This window comes from Microtus oregoni, unplaced genomic scaffold (genome assembly GCF_018167655.1).
Source record: "Microtus oregoni isolate MIOR12 unplaced genomic scaffold, Mior012 000063F_ref0000156, whole genome shotgun sequence".
NCBI classification, from domain to species: domain Eukaryota; kingdom Metazoa; phylum Chordata; class Mammalia; order Rodentia; family Cricetidae; genus Microtus; species Microtus oregoni.
This window is the reverse complement of record NW_024543873.1, coordinates 10,946,419-10,971,662: the sequence shown is the minus strand read 5'-3', so window position 1 is coordinate 10,971,662 and position 25,244 is coordinate 10,946,419. Positions and strand designations below refer to the sequence as shown.

The 25,244-nt window shown below is 46.6% G+C and overlaps 1 protein-coding gene across 1 annotated transcript in view; it reads right to left on the bottom strand.

The window, feature by feature from the left end:
• The window catches only part of LOC121439852 (LON peptidase N-terminal domain and RING finger protein 3-like), a 188,102-nt gene that overhangs the window by 10,569 nt on the left and 152,289 nt on the right, over window positions 1-25,244 (bottom strand). The window contains exons 2-6 of the mRNA XM_041640464.1: window positions 18,465-19,340; window positions 15,702-15,820; window positions 12,562-12,684; window positions 3,190-3,436; window positions 2,403-2,493 (exon numbers count right to left, since the gene is read on the bottom strand). Coding sequence (XP_041496398.1) covers window positions 2,403-2,493; window positions 3,190-3,436; window positions 12,562-12,684; window positions 15,702-15,820; window positions 18,465-19,340 — 1,456 coding nt within the window. The remainder of the gene's footprint in view (window positions 1-2,402; window positions 2,494-3,189; window positions 3,437-12,561; window positions 12,685-15,701; window positions 15,821-18,464; window positions 19,341-25,244) is intronic.

Sequence of the window (25,244 nt, the reverse complement as noted above, 5' to 3'; positions counted from 1 at the left end):
TAGTCAGAGCAACGAGAAAAGTAGCCAAATACAAAGCCTCTCCTCCAAAGACACACCAGGGCCAAAACAAAACCCACCAACAATCGTGACAAAACTACCAATGGCTACAAGTGGGAAAAGGAACTTTTGAAGCCTAGAAAAACACAGGTGAGGGCATCCACACTAAAGAAATTCCGTCGGCATCTGATGTGGAACTTCCAGACAGAGCCTGTTGGAAGGGAAGCTGCATGTTTCTTCCCAACCGCTGAAGTGTTAAGAGCTTCTAATCAAAAAGTCCTCTAGGCTAGCCAGGTTCCTTACACCATAAGACAGCGAGAGTCTAGCTATAATTTAGTAGCCTACATAACAGCTAGCTACTCTGGGCAAAGACGGAACAAGGGGTCAGAAAGAGGGACACAGTGGCTTTTAAGCTTAGGGGGTGTGAACTAGACGGGGTGCTTATCCTCCGTGTGTTTATTTCTTAAACCAAATTCCTAACTCTTCTACAAAGTCCCTTGTGGTTAGGGACAAAGAAGATGAAAGAGGAAAAGAAAAGGAAGACGAACAAAAGAATTTCAACCTCAGGATTTTTATTCCACAGGGAAAACACAAACAGGATGAGTCTGTATGTTTGATTGTGGGTCGCCCGGGTTTTGGCAGGAGTGTTAAGGAGGGTTAAGCAGAACAAAGACCTGCTCTTTCTGAGGAAGCTAAATTAAATCTACTTCACAGTGCCTATCATGGGCTTTAGAGCCACTGATTCAGTAGGTACCGAGCCCCTTCTCGGCTTGAAAGCAGGTTTTTGCTGTCTCCTACCTTGGTTTAGCATGATGCACTTGCCACTCTGTTGTGAGGGGCGGGATGAAGCGGTGTAAAGGATCCACTTCTACTGTTCAGCACACTCTTGTCTACACCACCTAAGCGGACTCCTGACAGTGTGTTTGCAGCTTAGTTTGATGACTGGCTAAGACCTGTCTATGCTTATGAACAAATCTTGCTACAACAGATTTTTTTTGTGTATTATTATTTTACTATTATTGTTGTGATACTGATTATTAAATCCAGAACCTCATGAATGGTAGCCAAGTCCTCTCCCACTGAGCTACTCCCCTAGACCCAAGTATATTTTCTCTAAGAAAAGTCTGTGTTTTAGGTAATAGTTAATTCTTAATCAGATGATTAAGAAAAGTCATTCAGAATATAAACTCATATGACCAATAGGAGAGGAATAAGCTCGCAAAGGACAGGCAAACATTTGTTCAAGTGTCTCAGTTCTTTCTTAATACTTTTGGAGAAAGTCACCTCATTTGAGAATCTAAAGAATGCTATGTGCTTTCCTCTTAGAAATATGCACAACCACACACACACACACACACACACACACACACACACACACTTTTGCTTATTACTTCAATGAATTCATGGATCTATTTGAATATACACAAAGAGCTTCCTCGGAGGTCTATGGCTCTAACATGAAAGACCTCTGGGTAAGAAGAAAAAAACTGTTAATTTTTTGAGTACTCCCTGTATTCCAGACACTACTCTAGGCACTGAATAGTTTTTCTTAATCAGTCATCACAGCTCTGGAGTTCACTGCCCTGTTTTCTACTTTACTAAAGAAAAAAGAGTGGCAGAAAATGTCACTTGCTCTAGGACAGAGTCTGTAGGTGGGAAGAGCTAGGATCCCAACAGTGGCTTCAGAGCCCTTTCTCTCAGCTACTACACCACAGCTATGAAATGAAATAAACTATTACATTTCAAGGTGGTGAACAGACCACAATCACAGAATCTTTCTAGTTGTCCTTGAAGTGTGGCATATGGATAATCTGCTCTTTAGAGCCCTGAGGAAGTATAGATAACATACTAGTTGGAAGGAAAATGCTTGACCAAGAATCATATGTACTGTTCTTTAGACAGCATAAAATACACACCAATGTAGGCTTCTCTTTGGTTTCCAAAGAAAATGCTTATGGCATTGATATTAACCCTTAAGTCCTTAATGTAGTAGTTTAGATTCAGGGTCACAAGTTCAAATACCTCGAAGGCTCGAGCAATAATGTGAGACAGGCTGGGATAAGTTCGTGGGATCATGACCAGCTGGCAAGTGTATGCCCACTGTACAGTCATACATAACAACATCAGATCTAATGAGGACCAAATAAACATGCTCCACTTGGGGCCCATCAGTTTTTGACCTTTGTTGCTTTGCCACTCCCCAGATCTTTTGAAATCATGACTTAAGGATGTAAAGATCACCATTTGTAAGCTGGGGACACCAGCGGTCTCGTGACAATGTGATTTCCATCTCATCTGGGCCATGATTTTACATACTAACTAACTCAAGAGTTACTAGAGGGAAAGGCCCAGCCACCAAAGAGAAGGAACTAGCAAGCAGTTAAGTGATGACCCACGTCACATACCTCATACACAGTGAGCATTCAAGGTCAGTCGCATCAAGGGATGTAAGTGGAATACTGAGATCAGGTTTGGCCCCCTCATCAGCAGGGTGATCTGTGATTTAGAACACAGCAAGTCAGAGCTGCATCAACTTGGTTTTACAAACAAGTACTTCTGAGTGAAAAAAAAAAAGAAGTTTTCAAACTTCCCCCAGAGTTTAATTTTGTGGCTGCCTGAGCAATTGCCAGGCATTCCCTAAAGTGGACTTCCAGGGGGTGTTTGAGCAGTCTCCATAGACAGAAGGCCAAGGCTAGAGCTCCTGGCGAGCATTCAAATTCATTAGCAGCAGTGGCAACTCCATGGAGTGAGCCAGGTCTTCAAAGCTCACACTTAATCTTGGAAAGATAGGGAGCCTGCTTCTCAGAACACAACTAAGTGAGACATGACCACACCTTTCCCATCCTACATTCCCAGACCAGGGATGAGGGCAGGAAATGGTTGGCCTGGAAGAAAGTGACATGATGGAAAGCATGGGATGGTGTTACTTGATGCGGTACCTACCCCCGATTGTCTTGACTACGGATGCTAATTATCACTTTTCTGTGTGGCGGCTACCCCGCACACTCACATTCTGTGAGAAACCTCACAGCAACCCCTGGGATTTAACAGCTGGTGAGTGCCAGAGCTAGGTCACAAACTCAGAGCCAGAGGATCCCCGCCCCCCACAAAAAAAAAACCGAGGGAAACTACATATGTCAGTGAGCCCAGTCATCTGCATTAAGCTCCTTTCTCCCTGGGTGGAATTAGTACCTTGTCTGGGGACTTTATTAGGCACGTCCAGGTCTTCTTGGTTTTCATCAACTTGGCAATGGTTCCTTTTCTTTTCCTTGCATTTGCCGGTCCTGATGGAGGCAGTATTGAGCTTCTCTTCTTCCTGATCTTTTCCATTGTCCTCCTGACTCCCCACCTTTACTTGAGCTGAGTTCTTCAGGCTGCTGCTTTCTCCCTGAGCTGCTGCTTCCTCCTGACTTGAACAGTGTGGAAGCTCTGGACTTTCCTAGATGGAGCAAAAGCCAGATATCAGAATCGACTAGAGACCAATATCGTCCTCCAATATTGTCCCCTTAGGGGACAAAAAGGAAACAACATAATCCTGCTCTTCACTCCTGACCTCTCAGTGGATACATAACTCAATGGAGGGCCAGTCATGGGGCTTACTGCTCACACCCAATCTATGTCAAAGGCTTGCCTTGCTTAAATAGAGTTAGGGGACTTCCCTAGGCACGGCCAAAAGGCACATGGGAGGAAAAGCTTCCTGGGCAGGGGAGAAAGGGACTGTAAGGGAAGGCACCACTCTTCCCTCCTATCCACATCACTCCCCGGTGGTCTGTGAGGAAAGCAAAGCATTCTGTGAGGGGTATCCTGTTACCGGATACTTCCTCTCACCCTTGCCATCATTCGTCGCCATTCTTTAAAGGACTTTAGGAAAGGCTTTGGGGCCAGCTCTGTACAGGCCTTCCAAAGCAGCCCATGTTCCAGGGCTGTATGCTAGTTTCATCAAAGGAGCAGGGGACAATCCATTCCTTTCCCTCAATTTTGGGTGAAAAGTCTGAAAAAGAGACATAATAGTTTGGCATAATAGCTGGTCTCTAGCCTTTTAGAGAATTTGGTCCACTAGGAAGGTATTGGGAAGCGGAACTAAAAGTAATTGCAAAGATGTGCTTATGCACAGTGCTCCGGAGAAGCTCTCTTCTGCAATCGAAATCAATATTTGACAGCAAAAGGCTCACTTTCCGTTGTTTCTCCTCTACCCTTGCCAGCAATCCTAGTGGACACAGGCGGGAAGAAACAAAGAAGTGGAGAGGAAAGGAGAGGACGTGGCTTTTCTCATCCTACATCCCAGGGGTTCTCAAGTACTAAATTAAATAACACTACAGTCTTGACTTTCCATGAGCCCAGAGCACTGTCCACATAAGACCCCAAGGCATTGCAAAACAATGTTTGGGTGAAAATACACTTGCTGCTCCCCAGTCTGCTCACATTGAAAAGCCAGAAGCTCTGTTTCCTTCATTTTAGACTGAGTGGCAAATCGAATTCCCCACTGCAGACCCTGGGTCCTCATGTTAGCTGCGTTAGTCATCTACTAATGACCACTAGGGACTCTCTGATTTCAGGAGATATTCCAAGTTCTGCCTTTACCAAGAAAAAACAGCCGCCTTGGGTTTTATTCCTTCTCTAGAGCAGACACAAAAACTAGGAAGACGTGAGCATCCAGGGCTTATATACAAGTAAGGAACTTCAGGCACAAATGGAAACTGCTCCCCAAAGGTGCCCAGCAATTCAATGTTAAATCTTGCTTAAAGTCTGTTTTTTTGAGCCCCAACTTCTGCCCACTTACCCTGTGCTAGAAAGGCCAGCTCCTAATGCCCCATCCCTCGGCATTTGGTTCCCTTGTTTTCAAAGAAAACTACAAACACTTGTCTTCACTCTCAAGTCAACTCTCGCACCTCTACTTTGCTAGAAATGTGCATGAGAAGCCTACTTATGTGGAAGGCATAGTGCAAGAACAAGAAAGTCCCTCCATTTGCTCCCCAAATGGAGTCACCCTTGCACAAAGCTCTCACTGGTGCTCAAAGGCCATCAGCTTGAATGTGCCCCAAAGCTGAAACCAATAAGCACACCCCAATTACGGGGTTCCAAGGGAAGTGGGCCAATCTCTTTATACTTCTATCAAATCTTTCTATTTCCAGATCTGACCAAGACTACAAATAAATTAACCAATAAATCAACTTTTGGAGCATGCCTGAAATTCCCAGTTGTAGCTTTAAGCAAAGGACACAGCCATTATCGACTACATCTTTCTTTTTCACTCAGGAACCAAAGTAGGAGAGGTAGGGCTCACTTCTCGTGTGCCCACAAAAGAGCCAAACGAAGCATCATGAGCGAGCTGGGTGAGTTGAGTTTTACCTGTGACAACTTTGGTAGATTATGGCTGGTGCCTTCAGTAGCCATTGACTCTACGTGTTCCTTTAATCTAGGGTGAGGTGCCAACAGCTTCAGGATATCGGGAGAATGTTCCTGAGACTCCCCCGGGACTGATGGTGAAAAGAAACTAAAGAGAAGCTGTGACATAAAACAGAAGACTTCACTACTCAAGTTTCTACAGGTGCTAGACTAAGGTGAAGGGGGAGGGATGGGGGACGAGAGAGCACAGCTTGCAAGGCAAAACTCCATTGAGGAAGCCTTGGAGCGGTGTCCCTAGACACACTAAGGAGAGGTTGTTGCATCAACACACATCAATATCATCTAGGAGCGGGGGACAGGGATACAGGAAATCACTTAGTCATTAAGAGCACATACTGTTTTTGTATGAAGATCCAAGTCCGATTCCCAACACACATGTAAGGTGGCTCACGATCACCTGTAAGTCCAGCTCCAGCGATGGCGGACACCTCTGACACCCAGAGGTGTCAGTACTCATGTGCAAATACCCACACACAGATTCAAACACATACACATATTAAAAAGTAAAATACATGTATTTTTTATCAAATAAGTCACCTAGGAACTTATGAAAATGTTGGTTCCTGGGTCCAGCTCCAGTCTCCCAAGGTCTGAAATATGACCCAGAGAAGGCAAGACAAATGCCTTTGTTACTTAACCAAGGTTAAGAGCCACCTCTATGGTGCCACCATTTTGCAGAAATACCTGCAATGGAGCTTGAAAATCTGTCTGAACCAAAGGAAACATAGGAGTTAAGTCAGAAGAGATGCCTGTACTGGCTAGTGGGGTTATTTTGTTTTTTGTTTTTCATTTTTCGTTGTTTTTTTTGTTTGTTTGTTTTTGTCAAGTTGATAAAAACTAGGTCGTCCTGGGAAGAGGGTGATTAAATTGAGAAAATGCCTACATCAGATTGGCCTGTAGGAAAGTTTGTGTGGGTATTTCCTTGTTTAATGGTTAATGCAGGAAAATAAGCACACTCTGGGGAGTGCCACTCCTGGGCAGGTGCTCCCAGTATGTCTGAGAAAGGTAGCTAAATGTGACCCTGAGTCACAAGCCAGTAAGCAGATTCCTCCAGGGCTTCTGCAGGAGTTCCTACCTCCGAGTTCCTGCCGTGAGTTCCTGCCCTGACTTTCCTCAGTGACAGACTGCAACCCAGAATGTGTAAAGAAAGAAAACCCTCTCTTTCCTAGGCTCCTTTGGATCATGGAGTTTACCACAGTAATAGCAAAGCAAACAAGGACACCTTAGCTGAAGAATACAGAGTCAAGCCCGCAGCAGCTTCGTGGGCAGAGAGGTCCACAAATCTACACTGGGTTCCTTATTGCTGTTTTTCTCCGTCTGTCTGTTTCGAGTCCCCCATCATCACACCTGGATTTTTTAAATCCCTTCAGAGCTGGGGACCTGAGTGATTAAATGTTAGGAAAGCAGAGCTCAGACTTCCTCTCTCCTTTCAGCCTCTTCCTCTTCCTGGTCATCTCTGTATAAAGTGTCAGGTTCGCCTCCAATCGGATATACCGATGAGGGAGAAGTTAAGTAGAAGGAAAGGGTCTAGGAGACAAAGGAACGCATTTGAGTGCAAGCTGCAGTGTTAGTTGTTCGCATTCTTGCTTCAGTTCCTCCCTGTGCCAATCAGGGGTCAGGGACTGTATGTAAGTATGTATCTATCTATCTACCCGTGCATGTGTGCATGTGTGCGTGTGCGTGAGAGAGAGAGAGAGAGAGAGAGAAAGAGAGAAAGAAAGCAGAAGAGAGGGCATGTCAACGGGCTTCTCGAATGTTCCTCACCTAGTCGACCCTGCCATGTTTGGAGGCTCACTAGAGAATGCCTGACACTGTAGTTCAGTCTACATAATCAGGAGCGTTACTTCATCAAGAGAACTTGAAAAAAACACTAAACACAAAGTTTGGTTTGTTCTCTTGTCTGTTCTTCACAGTTTCTTCGTGACGCTCCTTTCTGCCTCAGCACTTTCTCTGCACAGAAGCCCTCCTCAGCCTTTAAAGTTGAGCTTGAGAGCTGCCTTGCCTCAGTACTCACACCTCTCTGATCGCACCTGCCCTTTCACGTTCTCTGCAGACCACGGGACTGAACCTTAAACTATTTCCTCTCACTCAGCACTGGAAGTCTGTCACGAAGTAAGTCTTTCTTTCCAGCCAGAGATAAATGTCCCTCATCACCCTCATGGAAATGAGGAAGGTGTTTCTACATCCAAGGATGTATTCTAGCACTCAGGTGCCTCAACTCCTCAGAGAGATGCTTCTGCTTCCCTCCACTGTTAAAACCCCTACTTTCGAGGCATAAGCTGACAAAGGTGGAAAGGCCCACAATACCCAGGGTCATAAATGTAATCTCTCAGAGCTAACTCATCCCTAGGAATCAATGTTGGCTCACAGAAACCCTACTCAGGGACCCAAAAGGGTCTATCCACTTCGGAGACAGTCTCCCTGAAGGGGGCCATCTAGGCCCCGGGTACAAAATTGAAAAGACAGAAGGTAGTGTGAGGAAAAGGAGGCCAGGAGTCAGAATCAAAACAAAGAAGGCAGGAATAATACAACCGTGCCCTTCTTAGCATTACTACCTAAGATCTCCGAACAGAGCTTTTCAATGGTTCTGGAAAACACAAGTTAGGGTCAGCTTTCAGTGAGAATAATCGTTCCACATGAATGAAAGTTCATTCTGATATAATTTCAGCCAGAGAAAGACCCAACTGGGTTAAGAATCTGTAGTTTAAAATAAAGCACAGGGCTGTGGGTTCTAAGGAGGCTTATTGATGTCTAGCGCATCTGGACCGTTTGCAAATGTTTAGCCCTATAACTGGAATAATCCAGTGAACGCACAGTTGAAGCTGCTCACTGTATTTACATGGCTGTTATAGCTCCATGACACTCAGCAGAAAATTGCCTCCAAATTCTTACATTAATTTCAGAGTTTTATAACCATTAATTTAAGCACACATTCATTTATATTGCCTGGCAGTCATATTCACCAACAAAATATTACAAGTTCCACGAGGAACTTAGGCCTTCTTGTGTCTCTACAGTTTCCCACAGTGCCTTGTCTTTCATCAGGCAGGTATCGAAATGACAACAGGCCATCCTTGAAAGCAAACTGAAGAGAGAAGTTAGTTCAGCTTATAATATCAGAACCTCTTGGGCCACCCGAGGAATGAACAAAAAAGAAAGCCACTGAGCCTTAGAGTCCGCACCTATTTGTCTCATCTATAACATGGTGAGAAATATAACAGCGAGGCTATGGGGATGATATGGACCCTTATACAGAGAGGACTAACCAAGTGGCTTACATGCTCAGGTCACGTTAGACTATGAACAGACTACACTGAAGTTTTAGGAACAGCCCATAGATTGCTAAATAATTCTACCTGAGCCATGCCCCTTTCAATTAAACCTTATCCACATACACAAACCAGGCCATTTTTTTTTTCTAGACAGGGAATGAATTCTATGCCAAAGTCAGAAAATCCAGAGTCTAGCCTCTGCCAACTTTATCAGTTTTGCTAAAATATTCCGTTCTAGAGTCTTCAGAAATCAGTTCTGTCTCTTGCTCACTTTCTTCCCCCCTTTCCCTGTCAAACCATTATAAATGGATAGGAGGGCTTATGGTCTGGTGTTGAATGGTGTATGGGGACAGGAAACCAAATACAACCACTGAATGTCAGCATCTCACTTCCAGACACCAGAAGAATATATTAGGATAAATGACAAAGTCATTTGAGGATCAAATGAGGATGCTTGACCCTTCAGCCAAGTCCTTGGTATTTCTCATCATATTTGTTTTACGGCCACAATCTCCCGGGCCCAAGAATTGGAAGGACTAATCGGATTGTTTCACAATGGACTCTGACTTGAATTTCTGAGACACTGGGTTTAGTTTTCTAGCAGAGGAGGTGAAGTTTTGAGTTCTGTATGTGGCAAGCAATGTGGAGATCATCAGTGTCCTTTCCCGGGAGCTGTCCTCCATGTGTGACTGGTGAGATGTGTGACTGAGGCAAAGCAAAGTCATACAGCTGCAAGCAGTCCCCACCCCCTGGCTCCTGATCTCTCATCGACAAGCAGACTATCCTCAGTGACCCTTTACCCCCAGGTTAGCTTACTTGGTGCAGTGTGGTTTCTATCCCACTGACTCTAAGGCAAAACATTCTTCACTGGCTCCTACAAAACAGTAGGAGCTGCCAATTTGATAGTACATACCAGAGCGGCAGTGCTTCTGGGCAATCAGTTGGTGATGTGGGAGTGATTTCTTATTAATAAAGAAACTGCCTAGACCCATTTAATAGGCCAACCCTTAGGTAGGCGGAGTAAACAGAACGGAATGCTGGGAGAAAGAAGCTGAGTCAGGGAGTCGCCATGATTCTCCCACTCCAGACAGACGCAGGTTAAGATCATTCCTGGTAAGCCAGCTCGTGGGCTACACAGATTAATAGAAATGGATTAGATCAATATGTAAAAGCTAGCCAATAAGAAACTGAAACTAATGGGTCAGGCAGTGTTTAAAAGAATACAGTTTCCATGTAATTATTTCGGGTAAAGCTAGCCGGGTGGCGGGACACAGCCCGCCGATCCGTACTTCAACAGAGTGGCTCCCAACGTGCTAATGAACTCCACGTAAAACCTGAGAGGGCTTAAAAAGGAGAGAAAGAGAATTTAAGACAGCTTTTTGCTGTTTGTGGGTTGCGTGCCGCAAAGAAATTGTCCTGACTCAACAGCAGGAAAAAACTGGCTGTTTTAAAATGCCGGCTTTCTGGGCTGTGCCGCCATTGCGATCTCTGTCTGGCTCCTGTGGGAGACAGAGCTTTTAAATGGAGCATTTGGAGTAAAGCTCTACGGCTTGCTTAATGGCAATGTGGACTGCTGTGTGCCTGGAACTGTGTGTGGCTCAGGGACACCAAATGGCTCTGAGGCAGGAGCGGCTTGGCTCAGCTCTGCCATGCTGAACTGTGTTGGTCTCAGGCAGAGACTACCATAATTACCATAAAAACAGCGCATTTAGGGTTTCAACTGGGCAGGACACAGGCGGTACCGTATTACCTGTACATGGTGCAACTTAAGTTTTTAAGAACTGCTTAACATTTTAAGAAATGCTCCTGGATAGTAAAAAAATGTTAGAGATTCACAATAAAACAGATTCAGACATAAAATACCACACTGTTGGATGAATGTACGTAGGCTTGAGAGAGAGAAGAAAAAAAATATAGAAAATAAAGTTAATGGTTTAAAAAAAATGGTAAAGTCTTTAAAGAGACAGAGTACAGATAGTTAAGAGATTAAAAGAAATAAAGAAAAATAAGCCACGTAAAAATGGAAAATTCACAGAGAGTCTGGATTATGTACATTGTGCTTTCTTTAAAATTTTTGACTGTAAAGGAGCTAAGTACAGAGAGACATTTCATTACATGGGCTGCTAAGCTAAACCAGAATGGATATAAGGGTATTACGATTTCAAAATTTGGGTTTAAGAATATGATGCTTTGGAGAGGGTCTTCTTTTGTTTTCACAGAGGACCAAACCCTGTGGATTTCTTCTATTACAATTTGGTATGATAGACCACGACCTCCCGAAAAGTTGCTGTGAACATCTTCACAAAATTACTTCACTCAACTGCCAACTGAGATGAACCTGACACACAGGTTACACCCTAAACGATCTGATTAACAGCACCCCCATTCAGCAGGAAGCAGTTTGGAGAGAAAAAACTGCGCCCATGTTCCCAAAATATTGTTTGTAAATGTTCTTTTACATTTAAAGGGGGAAATGATATAGGTATGAGTAATTTGCATTGGTGTGGATTTTACAGTCAATTTTGTTATATGTATATGTATTTCTGATCTTGATTAAGGTATTGTGATTGTGTAGTTCATTTAAAAATGTAATGTATAATTAAGAAATACAGGTTAATGGTTAATCATCAATAATAGTCAATCTTGTAGTCATGTTAGTTAGATTTTCTAGATATATAGAGATACATTTCAGTTAGATAGACATTCTTCATATCTTTCAAAGACTGCAGAATATGGCATTTAATGTTTTAATAACTTAGGACTTTTCATAACAATGAGACATATCTGCTCCTGGTGGCACCAATCTACTTCGAGAGGAAGATGGGCATCGAAGAGGATCCTTATGGAGTTGGATAGCCATTTGGGCAAGAAACTGCTCTTGCCTGGACTGTTGCATAAAATGGACACAGAGAACCCGCAGAGAGAGGACTGCTGAACTTGCCTAAAGGTGAGACGGTCTTTTGGGGTTCATGACTCATAAAAGAATCTGCGAGACATTCTGCAGGACACAGCAGATAGTGACTGAACTGTCTTTGAAATTTCCTGCTTCATGGAAATGTCTGCTGGACACTATGGGCCTGAAGGCTGAAGATGGATGCCCCAACCATACAAAAGAACTTTGGGTGACTGTCCAGGCAGCAAGATGTCTCTGTCATTTCTAGAGTTTTCTTATTTCTTGTTTACTTAGGTAGTATTATATCCTTCTGGAGTCTTTGATGGAGTTGAAGAATGAATAGATAGTTATAGTTTTCCTTAGTTATGATAAAAGATAAAATAGATATAAATATTGTAACTGTAATTCTTGCTTGATAACTGTTTTGCTATATGTAATTTTACTATGTTAAAGTTAAAGCCTTTCTTTTTTGTTTAAACAGAAAAAGGGGAAATGATGTGGGAGTGATTTCTTATTAATAAAGAAACTGCCTAGACCCATTTAATAGGCCAACCCTTAGGTAGGCGGAGTAAACAGAACGGAATGCTGGGAGAAAGAAGCTGAGTCAGGGAGTCGCCATGATTCTCCCACTCCAGACAGACGCAGGTTAAGATCATTCCTGGTAAGCCAGCTCGTGGGCTACACAGATTAATAGAAATGGATTAGATCAATATGTAAAAGCTAGCCAATAAGAAACTGAAACTAATGGGTCAGGCAGTGTTTAAAAGAATACAGTTTCCGTGTAATTATTTCGGGTAAAGCTAGCTGGGTGGTGGGACACAGCCCGCCGGTCCATACTTCAACAAGTTGGCATCTCTCTCATGACCCTTAAACCCAGAGAACCACCCACTCAGGATCACAGATACTGAGGATGGTCACATCTTCATCATTCTCCCTAGGAAGACAAAGTGGTGGGGGTCCACTAGGCAGCTGACACTGGGTTATTCAACTCACCCTCTGAGCTTCAATTCTGGCTTTCTTGTTCTTTCCATCAAGGGATACACAGTAGAGAAATTCTCTGAGTGCTTCCTCCACCTTGCCTAGGGTGGCTAAAGCTTGTGCTTTTCTGAGGTGTGCCTGGAAGAAAACGTTAGCAGTCAATCACATCTTAATAACCATCTTAATGTAGCTACTATCAACAGCGATGGCTGAGTGCTTACCGAGTAGTCCCTATCGGGTGGAGTGTTGTTAAAAGACTTTGATTTTTGTACCAGTAACAATGGCAAACTATCATGAATCCCATTTTAAAGGCAATGAAAGGGGGATCCCAAGAAATAACTTAACCAAAGTACAACAGTCAGAAAGCTGTAAAGTTCAAGTTTAAACCTGAGACTGACTATATACAAAGCCAAGATTCTTAGCTCCTAGGCTTACTACCTCCTCTCACCCCACAACTGAGCATCACAAACATGTCAGAGCCTCCATTTAACCACAGACTCTAATAGCTCAGTTTTCGATGTTCATCCAGAGATGCCGTGCCTCTCTTTGAACTGGTCTGTAAGACAGTGGTGGCTCACGTGAGCCCATCACTTTTACAGAGACCTGAGAGAAAGACCATGGCCTCTCTAGCAGCAATCTCAAACTGAAACTGTGGCCTGAGAACTTCCAGAAGACCAGTCACTGAGCCAATGCTTTTGTTTCTAGAAACGTAGCTGTCTTTTCCTCTGTTGCTGCACACTTTATAGATATAAGGATGTTTCATGGCCTCCGGATTTAAACCCAAGTGCTCCGGACTAATTTCTGTATAAGGACCTAAGCAGCAATCCTGAGCAGGGCAAGAATGAAAGAAAAAAAAAACAGAGTAAAGGGGCTGCCTCCTCTTAGTGCCTAGTATGAATATCCCTTGTCAGGCATCCCTCTGCCTTCTAACGTGTGGCTGTATGGTGTCAGGACCTGACTAGGATTCTTGAGCAGTGGCCACAGCTACAAACCTAGTGGGGACCTCTATCCATGCCCTCAATTCTTTCTGGATCCAAATCTTGGCTGACACACCTCCTTCTTGCTCCTGCCAAAAGTGACCTTTTGGAGAAAGGCTAGCCGGTCATTGCAGAGCAGCTTCAGTGCTGGGAACCTGCAGAGACCTCTGGATGACTAGTAACCAATCCAGTAGCAACTCACACAGCCTACTTTCTCAGGGTGGCCAGCTTATGCTGACGGCTGTACTGCTGGCAAGATGCACGGAATGACACAGAGCCCTGGATGGATGGATGAAATTGGGCTGTCTACTGGCCTTATGGCATTTCACCCAGAAATAGTGGGAAATACAGAAATCAGAGCATTCGACCCTTTCAATCCCCAAGACAACAGAGTTCTCTGAACTTTCCCTTTCCTCTTCCTCCCAGCTGTGGGGAAATGAAACCCCTGTCAAGTACTTATACCAGTTCTTTCTTCACTGTAGAAACCCCTTTTCTCATTATGTCTACAACAGGCTTCTCAGGCCTCTTCCCATCGTGGTATCTGGATTTAGTTTTCCAGTAAAAAAGGCTGCAGGGAAGCCCCCCTTACCCCAAGGCTTTCATGTTAAATAGCCCGTCCCCATGGCAACTTAAGGCACTGGTGACTTGGATTAAGCTGTAAATGTCTTCCTTGGGAAAGAGAACACAATGATCCTTTATCATCCACGAAAAACGCTTTCGTGAAAGACCAGTGAGCTTCACTCTAATATTACAGACTCGCTGTCATACTCCAGGCTGGCCTCAAACTCCGGATCCTGATTGGATTATAAGTGCATGCCACCACACCCAACTTCATCAGGCCTTCTCTGAAGTTCCTAGGTCTGTAAAACTTTCAATGATCCGATGTTTTCATAGGTTCAACAACAAAATTCATTAGGCAGCAATATCTGAACTAAACTGATGTAAACGGTTTTGTGGTATTTACCTGATCAGTGTGATTTTGCACGTAAAGTGCCGCAGAGAAGTATGTTTAATTAGACCCACTGGGAGGCTATCTGGAGACTATTGAAGGTGGTGCCTAATCCAAGGTCAGAGAAACATTCTGCATCCAGAGGATACCTGCTCCTGTGACCGTCAGATAGGCACAGTGGCCCTGGTCTTGGAGACACTGCTTTTCCCACCCTCAGGCTGTAGACAGAGGTTCTTAAACCAATATCCTGTAAAGTTTGTAGCTTGCAGAGTTTGCTCTTCTCACCTTTGATTCTTACACATACCTGCAAAATGATCATGGCCGATAGCACTAGCATCAGATAGCAAATAAGAACACGTGAGTGTTGGAGAGTGCAGTCATTTCCGCACAGTCACACTTTGCAAGCATTGAGCCACAGACCCAGTTCTAATCTTCTAAACAAAATACAGACATGTGGAAGAGGGTGGTCCTGAGGCCAGGCAACGATGCAGAAAGTAGTACTTTGTATTCAGGATCCCCTGTCTTGAAGTCTACCTTGTCTTTCTTCTCACCTTTCCTTTTTGACCGAGATTGTTGGGGGGTATACATGATGACGTATCAAATGACTGTATTAATGATTCCAAATGGCACAGCTATTGTGTTAATTTGACAATCGCTTTAAAGAAAGCTGTTTAAGCTCCCAAGAAGCCTGGTTATCAGTAGACATTCTTAAGGACCAGGGCAGCAATATTTTTCTCAGATTTCTCTACTTATTTTCCCTAGAAAATGGTAAGAGTGATGATGATGGTGGCAGTGATAGCAAACACTCATACAATGTTACATGCATCGTTCTGAGCATCTTCTCTACATGATCTTGTATAATCCCCACGACAACCCCATTTAGTAGTTGCCTTGAATATAAGCATGTTAAAATGAGGACATTAGACACAGAAATTAAGTGATTTTCCTAAGACCATACAGTTAAGAAAAGTTGCGAGCTGAGACACGAAGTCAGGCTGTGTGGCTACTGATTCCATACTTTGAAAAAAAAAAAAACGAAGACAAGCCTATCCTTAAGGTCACCAATTGAAGGTGGACTTACTAAGATTCCTTGCAGACTTATACTTTCCTTTATTAATGGATGCCCTGCACAGCCCAGGCTCTAATATCTCCTGGCCCAGAGGGCCAGCCTTCTTGCCCATCCCTGGCTGCAGACAGCCCCTTTCCCATCCCTCCTGTCCCACACTCACCTTAAAACCCATTGGCCGAAGTTTACATGCTATTTCTGCATCATGCAGTGCATCCTCGTGAGACTCCAAGGTGAAATAAATTTGAGACCGATTGCTATAAAGCAAATGATCATTTGGAGCTGCCGAAATGAAAAAAAAAAAGCCCTCATTAATGGCTCCCAGCACAAGCATATGATAAGTCCTGTGTGAGGATGGATCGTAAGCTCTTTCCACTGGACCCAAAGGCTTAAATGTCATTTCCAGTCCTAATATCGGCCTGACTTTTACACCCTAGCTTCTCCGTGCAAAGGAGTAATGTCGCCCTCCTTCTGCAAGCTGGCGCTAGGTGGTGTAGTGTCCATGATACATTAGAAACTTTTCCCTAAAGAAAACCCTGGTGCTCTTCTGCCAGATGAACGATGCAGGCTGCTAGTGTCCAGCAACCTGGCTTCCGAGGGAGCCAGTATCAAATGAGAACGAAGCCAGGGAAGAGAGGCAGCCAGACCTCTAACAAGACAAGTCCATGTTAGTATTCCAGACGGGGATTACCTGTGGCATTAACCACCATATGGTCAGGGCATATGAAGCTTTCCTGGAGGAAACAGATACGCATTTACCAGGTCCAACCTCCCGTCGATGGCCAAATGAAAAAGCACTTTGACAAGGCTTTTAGGGGTCTCACCCTCACCACCACCGAATCACTAGAGCTCAGGCCTGGACAGGTCTTCAACCCCCCCATTCTTTAGATAGGAAAAACAAGGACAAGGAGATGACGTTGATAGGGTTTGAAGCTACAGGGCTGGTTAATCTTTTAAGGCCTGTGTGAAGGGAAGTTCCTTTTTCTGAGTGTGGGCCCAGCATTTTGAATAATAAGACACTAGCCATTTCCAGGATACATTTCGTACCATCGGTTGAAGAGGTTCCTTTTCCTCTTAGCAGGGTGACGGTGCTATTGCCATTTTTTTTTGCCCTGACTGCTCTGAAGAGATTAACAAAAGTGTAGGAAAGATGCTCCCAGGAAAAGTGGTGGTGGTGATAGAAGAGGACCCTGAGAAAGGGCTTTCCTGGCCAGCCTTTGGGGAATGGATGAAAGAAACAGAGCCACCCTTGGAATTCCATTCAGAAGTGGCCAGAGCCTATTCCATTCACATTGCTGCCTTCTTCCTCAAGTTCTGGGCTCTGACGTCTACCTCTACCCCGACCGTCCCTCAGGAGTACTCTCAGAGATGACCTGGGTGCCACTAATTTGCTTTTCACTTTAGCATGGAGTTTGCAGTCTTCTCTGCCACTTTTCTGAACTGCACATTGGCAGCTCAGAGCCTGTTTTGTACAGGCACACACAGGATGTGTTTTGTGAGTAAGGTCTGTGTCCCTCAGTCATGGGGTCCAGTCAGCCCTGGTTTTGTTCCCGCCAACACTACCTGTTGCTAGTTTGAGCGGGATTCAACATGTGGAGACTCCATCCCATCCCACTTCCACCTATCAGAGATGGTCTAGGGGGGGCCTTAGGATCCCACAGCCCTGTCTGCTTAGCCCCACTGCCTCCTCCCCAGCATGCTTCTCTGGACACCGCGCCCAGCCTGCCTGCAGAGGTGCTGGCACCAGCTTGGGGTTCCAAGGCCACTTCCTAGATCTGAGTAGGAGGAGGCTGGTGGAGCAAACAGGTCCCCGGGAGAACTCCCGTGCTCCATCCACTCCAGGAGAGATGTGGGGCTTCCCGCATTGCCCTTAAAAGTTACAGAGCCCACCCTTCCTCTACTGGAAACTTTTGGAGAAGATTGACAGAGGCATGCCCCCTGTGTAGACAGTCCCTTGTTTCCTTGGGAAGTTGCCTGGTCCTGCCGCCCGTTGGGTTAGAGGGGTCAAAGGGTTCGATGTCAGGGCGAAGGCTGTCTGACTGCAGCGCATAGAGGGGGTGGGGCAAGTGCATCTATTTCAGCCAAGGATCGTGTGATAGGAAGCGGTGACAATGAGTCACAGGGCAGCGGGGAGCGAGCCCCCCCTTCTGCCCCCCCCCCCGCACACGCTCGCGGGATGGTTTCCGAGGCGAGCGTGGCCCACTTCGGTTACCTCAGCGTTACACAATCCCCGCCTGCCCGCCTGCCCGTCCGCCCGCCCGCGCGGAGGAGGGGCCGCCGGCCCGGGCAGCTCGAGGTCCTTATGCAACCAGTGCTCTCCTGACCTAATTCCAGGCCGGACCCACCCCACCGGGAGCCGCGGCCCCGGAAGGGACAACTCCCAGAGAAGGGAGCAGCGGACTTGGGCGCCGGCGGGCCACTTCTGGCTGGCAAAAGCCGGGAGGACCGCGCGGGAGTTTGAGAAACAGTGCCAAGTTCCTCTCCTGGCAGGGAAGGTAGCGGCAGGTGTAAGAGGGAGCGCTGAAATGTCCAGGAAAGATAGAGAAATAGGGACGGTGACACCGCGCAAGGCAGAAAATAGTGACAAAGATGAGAAGAAACGCGCAAAAAGAGAGAAACTGGGGCCCGGTGGCATAGAAGCACAAAAGCAAACAGGAGATACGGAAATGAACAACAACTAAAAAAGCAATAGCACCAGAGAGACCAATAACAGCCAAAGAAAGCTAAAGTAGAAACGACAAACTCCTAGAAAGGTCCCTCCTCCTCCTCCTCGTGGGCCACGGGCCATTCCCTCCCTTCCCCCACCTCGCCCGCGCGCGCCCAACTCTGCCCTGTCCATCCCCCACCTCGCAGCTGGGTTCATCCTCCCGCCCCCCTCGTGTCGTGACCAAGCCCTCGTGGCCCGGTGGCGGCGCGGAGGACTTACCCAGCCGAACTGCTTCGTTGTATTTGAGCAGAGCCGCCTCCACCTGGTGCTCGCGGTACAGCCGGTTTCCCTCGTGCCGGAGTTGCGACGCTCGTGCCGGGCCCGGGAACAACTTGCCCAGAACGCCGCTGAGTACCACGTTGACTCGCAGTTGCAGGGGCGCCTGCTGCCCAGCCCACCGCAACCCGAGAGCTCTCCCACCGGCCGAGAGCTTGAGCCCGCAGACCGCGCACCGCCGATCCGCGGCCCGCCCACGTTCCAAGCACAGTTTACAAAAGGTGTGGCCGCACCACAAGGACACGGGATCCGAGAGAAATCCGTGACACTTTTGGCACTTAAAGCCATCCCATACCTCGGGGACCATGGCTGCAGCCTCCGCTGCCTTTTTCAGGGCCGCCACGCAGCAGCTCGAGCTGCCGCTCTGGTATGAGGGAGCCGGCGCCACGAGGTTTTTTTGCTGGACGCTCTTAGCCAGGCAGCGCACAAACTTCTCCAGCTGCTCGGCCACTAGCTGCTGCTTCTCCGAGAGCTGCCTGTATACCTCGAGGGCTTCCCGAAGGCGTCCTCCGGATGCCAAGGTGTCCGCCTGTGTGAGCAGGGCTTTGCACTCTGCCGGCGTCGAGGTCCCCGGTTGCGGTGTTTGCTCCATCTCTTGCTTCGGGGGAGGTTCAGAGCCGTCGGGAGATGCCTCTGGGTGGGCTACGGAGTCTCCTCGGGCCACTGATGCCCCCCGCTCTTCCGGCTCCGCCAGCTCCGCCAGTTCTAAGTTGTTGCTGCCGAGCTCGGCGGGCAAGCTCAACATCTGTGTAGTCTGAAAAGAGTCCAAAAAGAGAGAAACCTGCGGAGGTTGCGGGTGGGTAGGTAGAGGAGAGGCGTCTAGGAACAGGAAACTCGCAGGAAGGAGCGGCGGACGGAAACGAGCTGCGCTGCGGTGAACGCGGGATCGCAGTGCGCCTGGCTCTGCCTCGCCTCCCGGAGATCCATGCCGACTGCCCCGCGCCGCCTAATAACTGTCTTGTCTCAGGAAAGCGTTATATAAAACGTCACCACGTGACTCCACCCCCACGCTGCTCATTGGCCGGCAGCGGGGAAATTGTTACAAAACCAGACAGTTTTGTAACAGTGTTGTGCTTGCTGCTTTTGGCTTCGTGTTTCTTGGCTTCTTTTTTGAGGTTGTTTGTGTTTACTCTTTATTTCCCACTCGCGACCCGAATCTTTTCTGGACCAGGGAGAGGAATGCAACCTCTTCTTTCACGCTTTTCCATCTCACCTCCAAAGTAGCCAGCAAACAGGTCCTCTTTGCCAGCCGCTTGCTAGAGTCCCCTGCCCCGGAGAGGCAGGCTCCCCTCCAGGGGGCAATGGCTGCCGTATGCAAATGCAATGGGTAGCCGAGGGGCACCCAAGAAGCCCTCACCCTTTGTTCCCTGGAACAGCCCTAAGTGCTTCGACTGAAGCTCCTGAATTTCCTGGGGGAATCTCCCCAAAGAGACTTAGAGCAATTTCGGGAGAGCGCTCTCTGTTTCCCACATAGACTGCTAATTCCAAACAACGGATCCAGTGGTTGAAAAAAGTTCGGCCGCCCGTGCTGGGCAGCAATGGGAGCACGAAGACCAGGATTGCTGACTCGGACCCTGGGGAGGTGTCCCTTGGGCCCTCCTCATCTTCTCCCCTAACTCCAGAACCAGTGCAGGAGTGAGCAGTGGGCATCCAGCTGGTGCTTCGCGGACCCCAGGACCCAGACACCAGATAGGCACAAGCTGAGTTTGTTGAGTTTGGGTGGGCTAGGTTGGACATTAGTAGTAGTGCCTGACTTGGGTGGATGGGGGTGGGATCTCGACCAGGCAAACTTTAAAAAAAATGCCAGATTGGTTCCACAACACCCAGAGATTTACTGCCAGCCCCTAAATTTCAGACAAAAGCCGTGCACACAATGAACAGACAGGTTTCCATACAGAGAGGAATATCACACTTCAGGGACAGTTGTGCAGCTCCAAACAGGGAGGCAGAGTCCAGCCTTCCTCTCAAATGGCTTCCCCTCCGCCAGTGCCTAGAGGTCCTTGGATAGTGATCAAAGAGTCCCAGCAGAGTGCCACCAAGTCGGCTCCTGCTGTGACCATTTAGCTGGGGGACTTTGGGTAATATCATCTAAACCAGTTATTTTCACTTCTAAACAAACAACTGTCTGGGATGGTTTTTAGCTGGGATGAAATCTTGTATCAGAACTGCGATGTCAGACCTTCTCCGGGCACTGAGGTCCTTAATCCAGACATAAGCTAACAAATACCAAGGTCCCAGAGAGTAAGTCCAGATACTGGGCAGCACTCTCCAGATCCCCTCTTTCTGGTCCGAGAGGACAGTAGGCTCAGGGCAGAGAAGGAAGGCAGTTTATAGACTAAAAGGAAGCAAGAAATGAAAGTGGGCTCCGCATCCAACAAGGAAGGCAGGATCAGCATAGGAAAACTTGGTCTAGTCTTAGCTTTGTCAACATTGGCTGTCAAGCAGACCCTGTACTACAGTTTTCCCCCATCCCAACCTTGAGTGTTCTTGATCCTAAAACCAAATTTCAAGTGTTAACTACTGAATCCCAAATAACTATTCCATATGCCATGGCAGGGGGCAGAGGGGATGCTTGGAACTGGAGATGATCCAGTGGCAGCAAATGCTGTCATCTATGAGAGTCCAGCCTGAGCTAGATTGCAAAGACAGGAAGCCTAGCAGGAGACTGACCAGGAGATGGAGGAGGTGGAGCCAAGTCAGCAGGGAATAAGCTGCTGTTTCTGGTGGCTTGTTGTCTGAACTGTGGCACTCCTGAACGGAGTGAAACCCCTTAGTTTACTGTCAAATGGAACTCCCAGAACTAGTTTTATGCCTACCGCTTCTGGCATATAACGAAGTTATATGTATAAGTGTCCTCCTATAATGAAGGACAATCTGTAGGGCACAAAGAGATTCATATGAAAGGGCCATGACACCAGTAACAATGAAACCTCTTAATTGAAAGGCATTATCCTTCCGACCTTTCTAAAACATTACCGCAGATTGCTTTCCAAAGATAGAGATGGGGGTGTGCCTTGATTCTCAGACCACTCTGTCAAGTAAGCTCCTTGACTTTGTCTCTCCTTGACCTATTGGTGATGGGGAAAGAAAGATGTCAGCCATGCTGGGCAGAGGGTCACAGTCCTCCAAGTGGAGAAGAATGTGCTCTCCACGAAGGTCTTCCGGACATCTGCATTACACGACGCTGACCATGAATTGCGTTTGGAATATTTCTGAATGTCAGGGCAATGCAGGGTGCCCCCAGGGCAATGCAGGGTACACTGGGGCAAAGGGCAGCTGCACCTAGTTGGTCACTGCCATACCAGACTCCACAGAAGAGCTTTACACTGTAATCCACTGTAGTAGACTATATCCAACAAGCATTCTACTGAGCGCTGGAACAACTAGCACAGCAGTTTTCTTTCCTTCTTTTATTTAAGTTAAACAAACACTAGTCTCATATACATTGGTGGATCAAGTTTCCTAGTGAAAGTAGCCTCTTCCATGCTCTTAGTAATAACTGGGGGACCCCTGGAGTGAGGGTGGGAGGAGGGAATTTGCAGTATTTTCTTTTCAGATACCCATGTCCCCACTGAAAAATAATATTCTATATATTTTGTTGAGATGAACTGGGGGAGGGAACAAGAATTGAACCACTTCTCATTTCTACTGGAGGAACCTTCTGGATCCCAGAGGAGAGAGTACACAGAACTGGACCCTAGCTTTCCTCAGTTAAGACAGTAGCATATCTACCTCATTCATTTCGTGAGCTTAAGGTACAATGCCATTAAAGGTGTGTCTTTAAAACAAAAACGTTGGAGAGTTATGGACATTTTCATTCACTTTCAGATCTTTATATTTCATATCACCTATGTAACACACTCCATTCTAGGTACTGGAGATTTCTGTAAGCAACCCTTAGCTCCCATGTGTTTCCTTATGGACTGTAGCACAACTCCCCCCCCCCCCCCCCCGCCGCCATGTCTGTGTGCCGACTTTCTGAGTAAATGAGATGCTCCAGGAAGGAAAGAAAAAGAAGAAAGTCTGGCGCCTCGCGTTGCTCTTGTCCTCCTCGGAGCACATCACTTGAACAGCTTTATCAAACACAATAACGAATGTTTTAGTCCAGACTAGAAACATCCCGAGGAGTAAGCAGAAATCCAGCTGGAATGCAACAGCTCATTCATAAAAAGAACGGAACAGGCATGTAGATAGTGAATGTTTGACATTCCTGGGACGGAAGAGTCCAGTCAAAGCCAAGGACATGAATGAGAAGTGAGCAACATTCTCCTCTCCACACACACAAGGCATAGACCCTTGACCAAAGCACATGCTTTGCTGTCTGCCCGAGCTTCTCAAGTCAGAACCTGGAACTGGCTCACACTTCTTAAAGACACTCACACCTTCACAGGAGACAAAGACTTCCCATTGCTCTGCAGAATATCCCAAGTCCAGCACTAGGATGAAGCCTATATATCAATCCTGGCTTCATTTATGAGGAAATTCAATGCCAGAGAAAACTAGTGACTTACTACAAGTCACAATGGGAATTTAGGACACAGTCAGGATCGGAAGCCAGGGCTTCTGTCTCCATGAGTATTTTCCCATGTGATCATTTTGCTTCCAAAGGACACAGAGCATCTGTCCAAATAAGTAATAAATTATGTCAGATTTCCCATCTACAAGACTTCCATCAGGATTGGGGTGAGTTTCTGGCCCATGGCGCCAGCCTGGGACGGGGAGCTCGGGGGTTTCTTGGCCCCCTGTCCTGCTTGGGCTCTCTGCTGCCTCTTTCTTCCTGGCCCACCCAGCTTCCGTCCAGACCCCTCCCCACTTCGCCCCCACTGCCCTCTTTTGGCGCGTAGCATCGCCCAGCGCAGCCTATCTGGGCGCTGGGTCCGAGTAGCCGGGGCTCCCGGGCGGGCAGCAGTTCCTTTGTTTCTGTGGCCTGCCTGCACCAAGCGGGGTAGGCGCTTTGTCTGCGGGCTGCCCAACCAGCACGGAGGCCTGATCTTTCGGCGCCAGGAGACCCAGCATTGGGGTGAGTTTCTGGCCCACGGCGCCAGCCTGGGACGGGGAGCTCGGGGGTTTCTTGGCCCCCTGTCCTGCTTGGGCTCTCTGCTGCCTCTTTCTTCCTGGCCCACCCAGCTTCCGTCCAGACCCCTCCCCACTTCGCCCCCACTGCCCTCTTTTGGCACGTAGCATCGCCCAGCGCAGCCTATCTGGGCGCTGGGTCCGAGTAGCCGGGGCTCCCGGGCGGGCAGCAGTTCCTTTGTTTCTGTGGCCTGCCTGCACCAAGCGGGGTAGGCGCTTTGTCTGCGGGCTGCCCAACCAGCACGGAGGCCTGATCTTTCGGCGCCAGGAGACCCAGCATTGGGGAGTCCCAGCATTGGGAGAGCCAACATTGGGGAGAGACAGCGTTTGGTAGGCAAGGAGACCTAATCCGGTAAAAGAAGATCCATAGGGAGCATTTGGAAGAAGAGATGGGCCGACGTCAAGGCAAGAATTCGCCCAACAAGCTGAAAAGCAACATGAAGCTACCAGAAACAAGCGACCTCACAACGGGAGGACAAGAACCCCTTAATCAAGAGGAAGGAGAAAAGATTGACTTCATGAAAGTGATTGACACCCTTAAACAGCATGTAAAAAACGCCCTTATAGAAATGGATGAGAAATATAACAGAAAGTTTGAAGAATTGAATAAATCAGTGAATGATACCCTAGAAAACCAAGGAAAAACAATCAAACAGATAATGGAAACAGTTCAAGACCTGAAAACTGAAATGGAGGCAAAGAAGAAAACACAAACAGAGGGCCGTCTGGACATGGAAAATCTAGGTAAACGAATAGAGACTACAGAAACAAGCATAACCAGCAGAATACAAGAGATAGAAGAAAGACTCTCGGATTCTGAAGATACCATAGAGAAAATAAACACACTGATCAAAGAAAACAGCAAGTCCAACAAACTCTCATCACAAAACATTCAGGAAATATGGGACACAATAAAAAGACCAAACCTAAGAATAATAGGAGTAGAAGAAGGAGAAGAAGGGCAGCTCAATGGTCCAGAAAATCTATTTAATAAAATTATAGAAGAAAACTTTCCCAACCTAAGGAAAGATTTTCCTATGAAGGTGCAAGAAGCATACAGAACACCGAATAGGCTGGATCAAAAAAAAACATCCCCTCGCCATATAATTATCAAAACACAAAGCATACAAAATAAGGAAAGAATATTAAGAGCTGCAAAGGAAAAAGGCCAAATTACTTATAAAGGTAAACCTATCAGACTTACACCTGACTTCTCCATGGAAACCATGAAAGCCAGAAGGTCCTGGTTAGATGTACTGCAGAAACTGAGAGACCATGGGTGCAAGCCCAGATTACTATACCCAGCCAAGCTTTCATTCACTATAAATGGAGAAAATAAAATTTTCCAGGATAAAAACAAATTTAAACAATACGCAGCCACAAATCCAGCCTTACAGAAAGTAATTGAAGGAAAATCACTAACCAAGGAGTCCAACAATGACCACAATACCTCAGACATCTAGAGACCCTTCACCAACACAAAACAAAGAAGGGAAACTCACAAACTCTACGACTAAAAAAAAAAAATGACCGGAGTTAACAACCACTGGTCATTAATATCACTTAATGTCAATGGACTCAACTCACCTATAAAAAGGCACAGGCTAAGAGATTGGATAAGAAAACAGGATCCAACATTCTGCTGTTTAC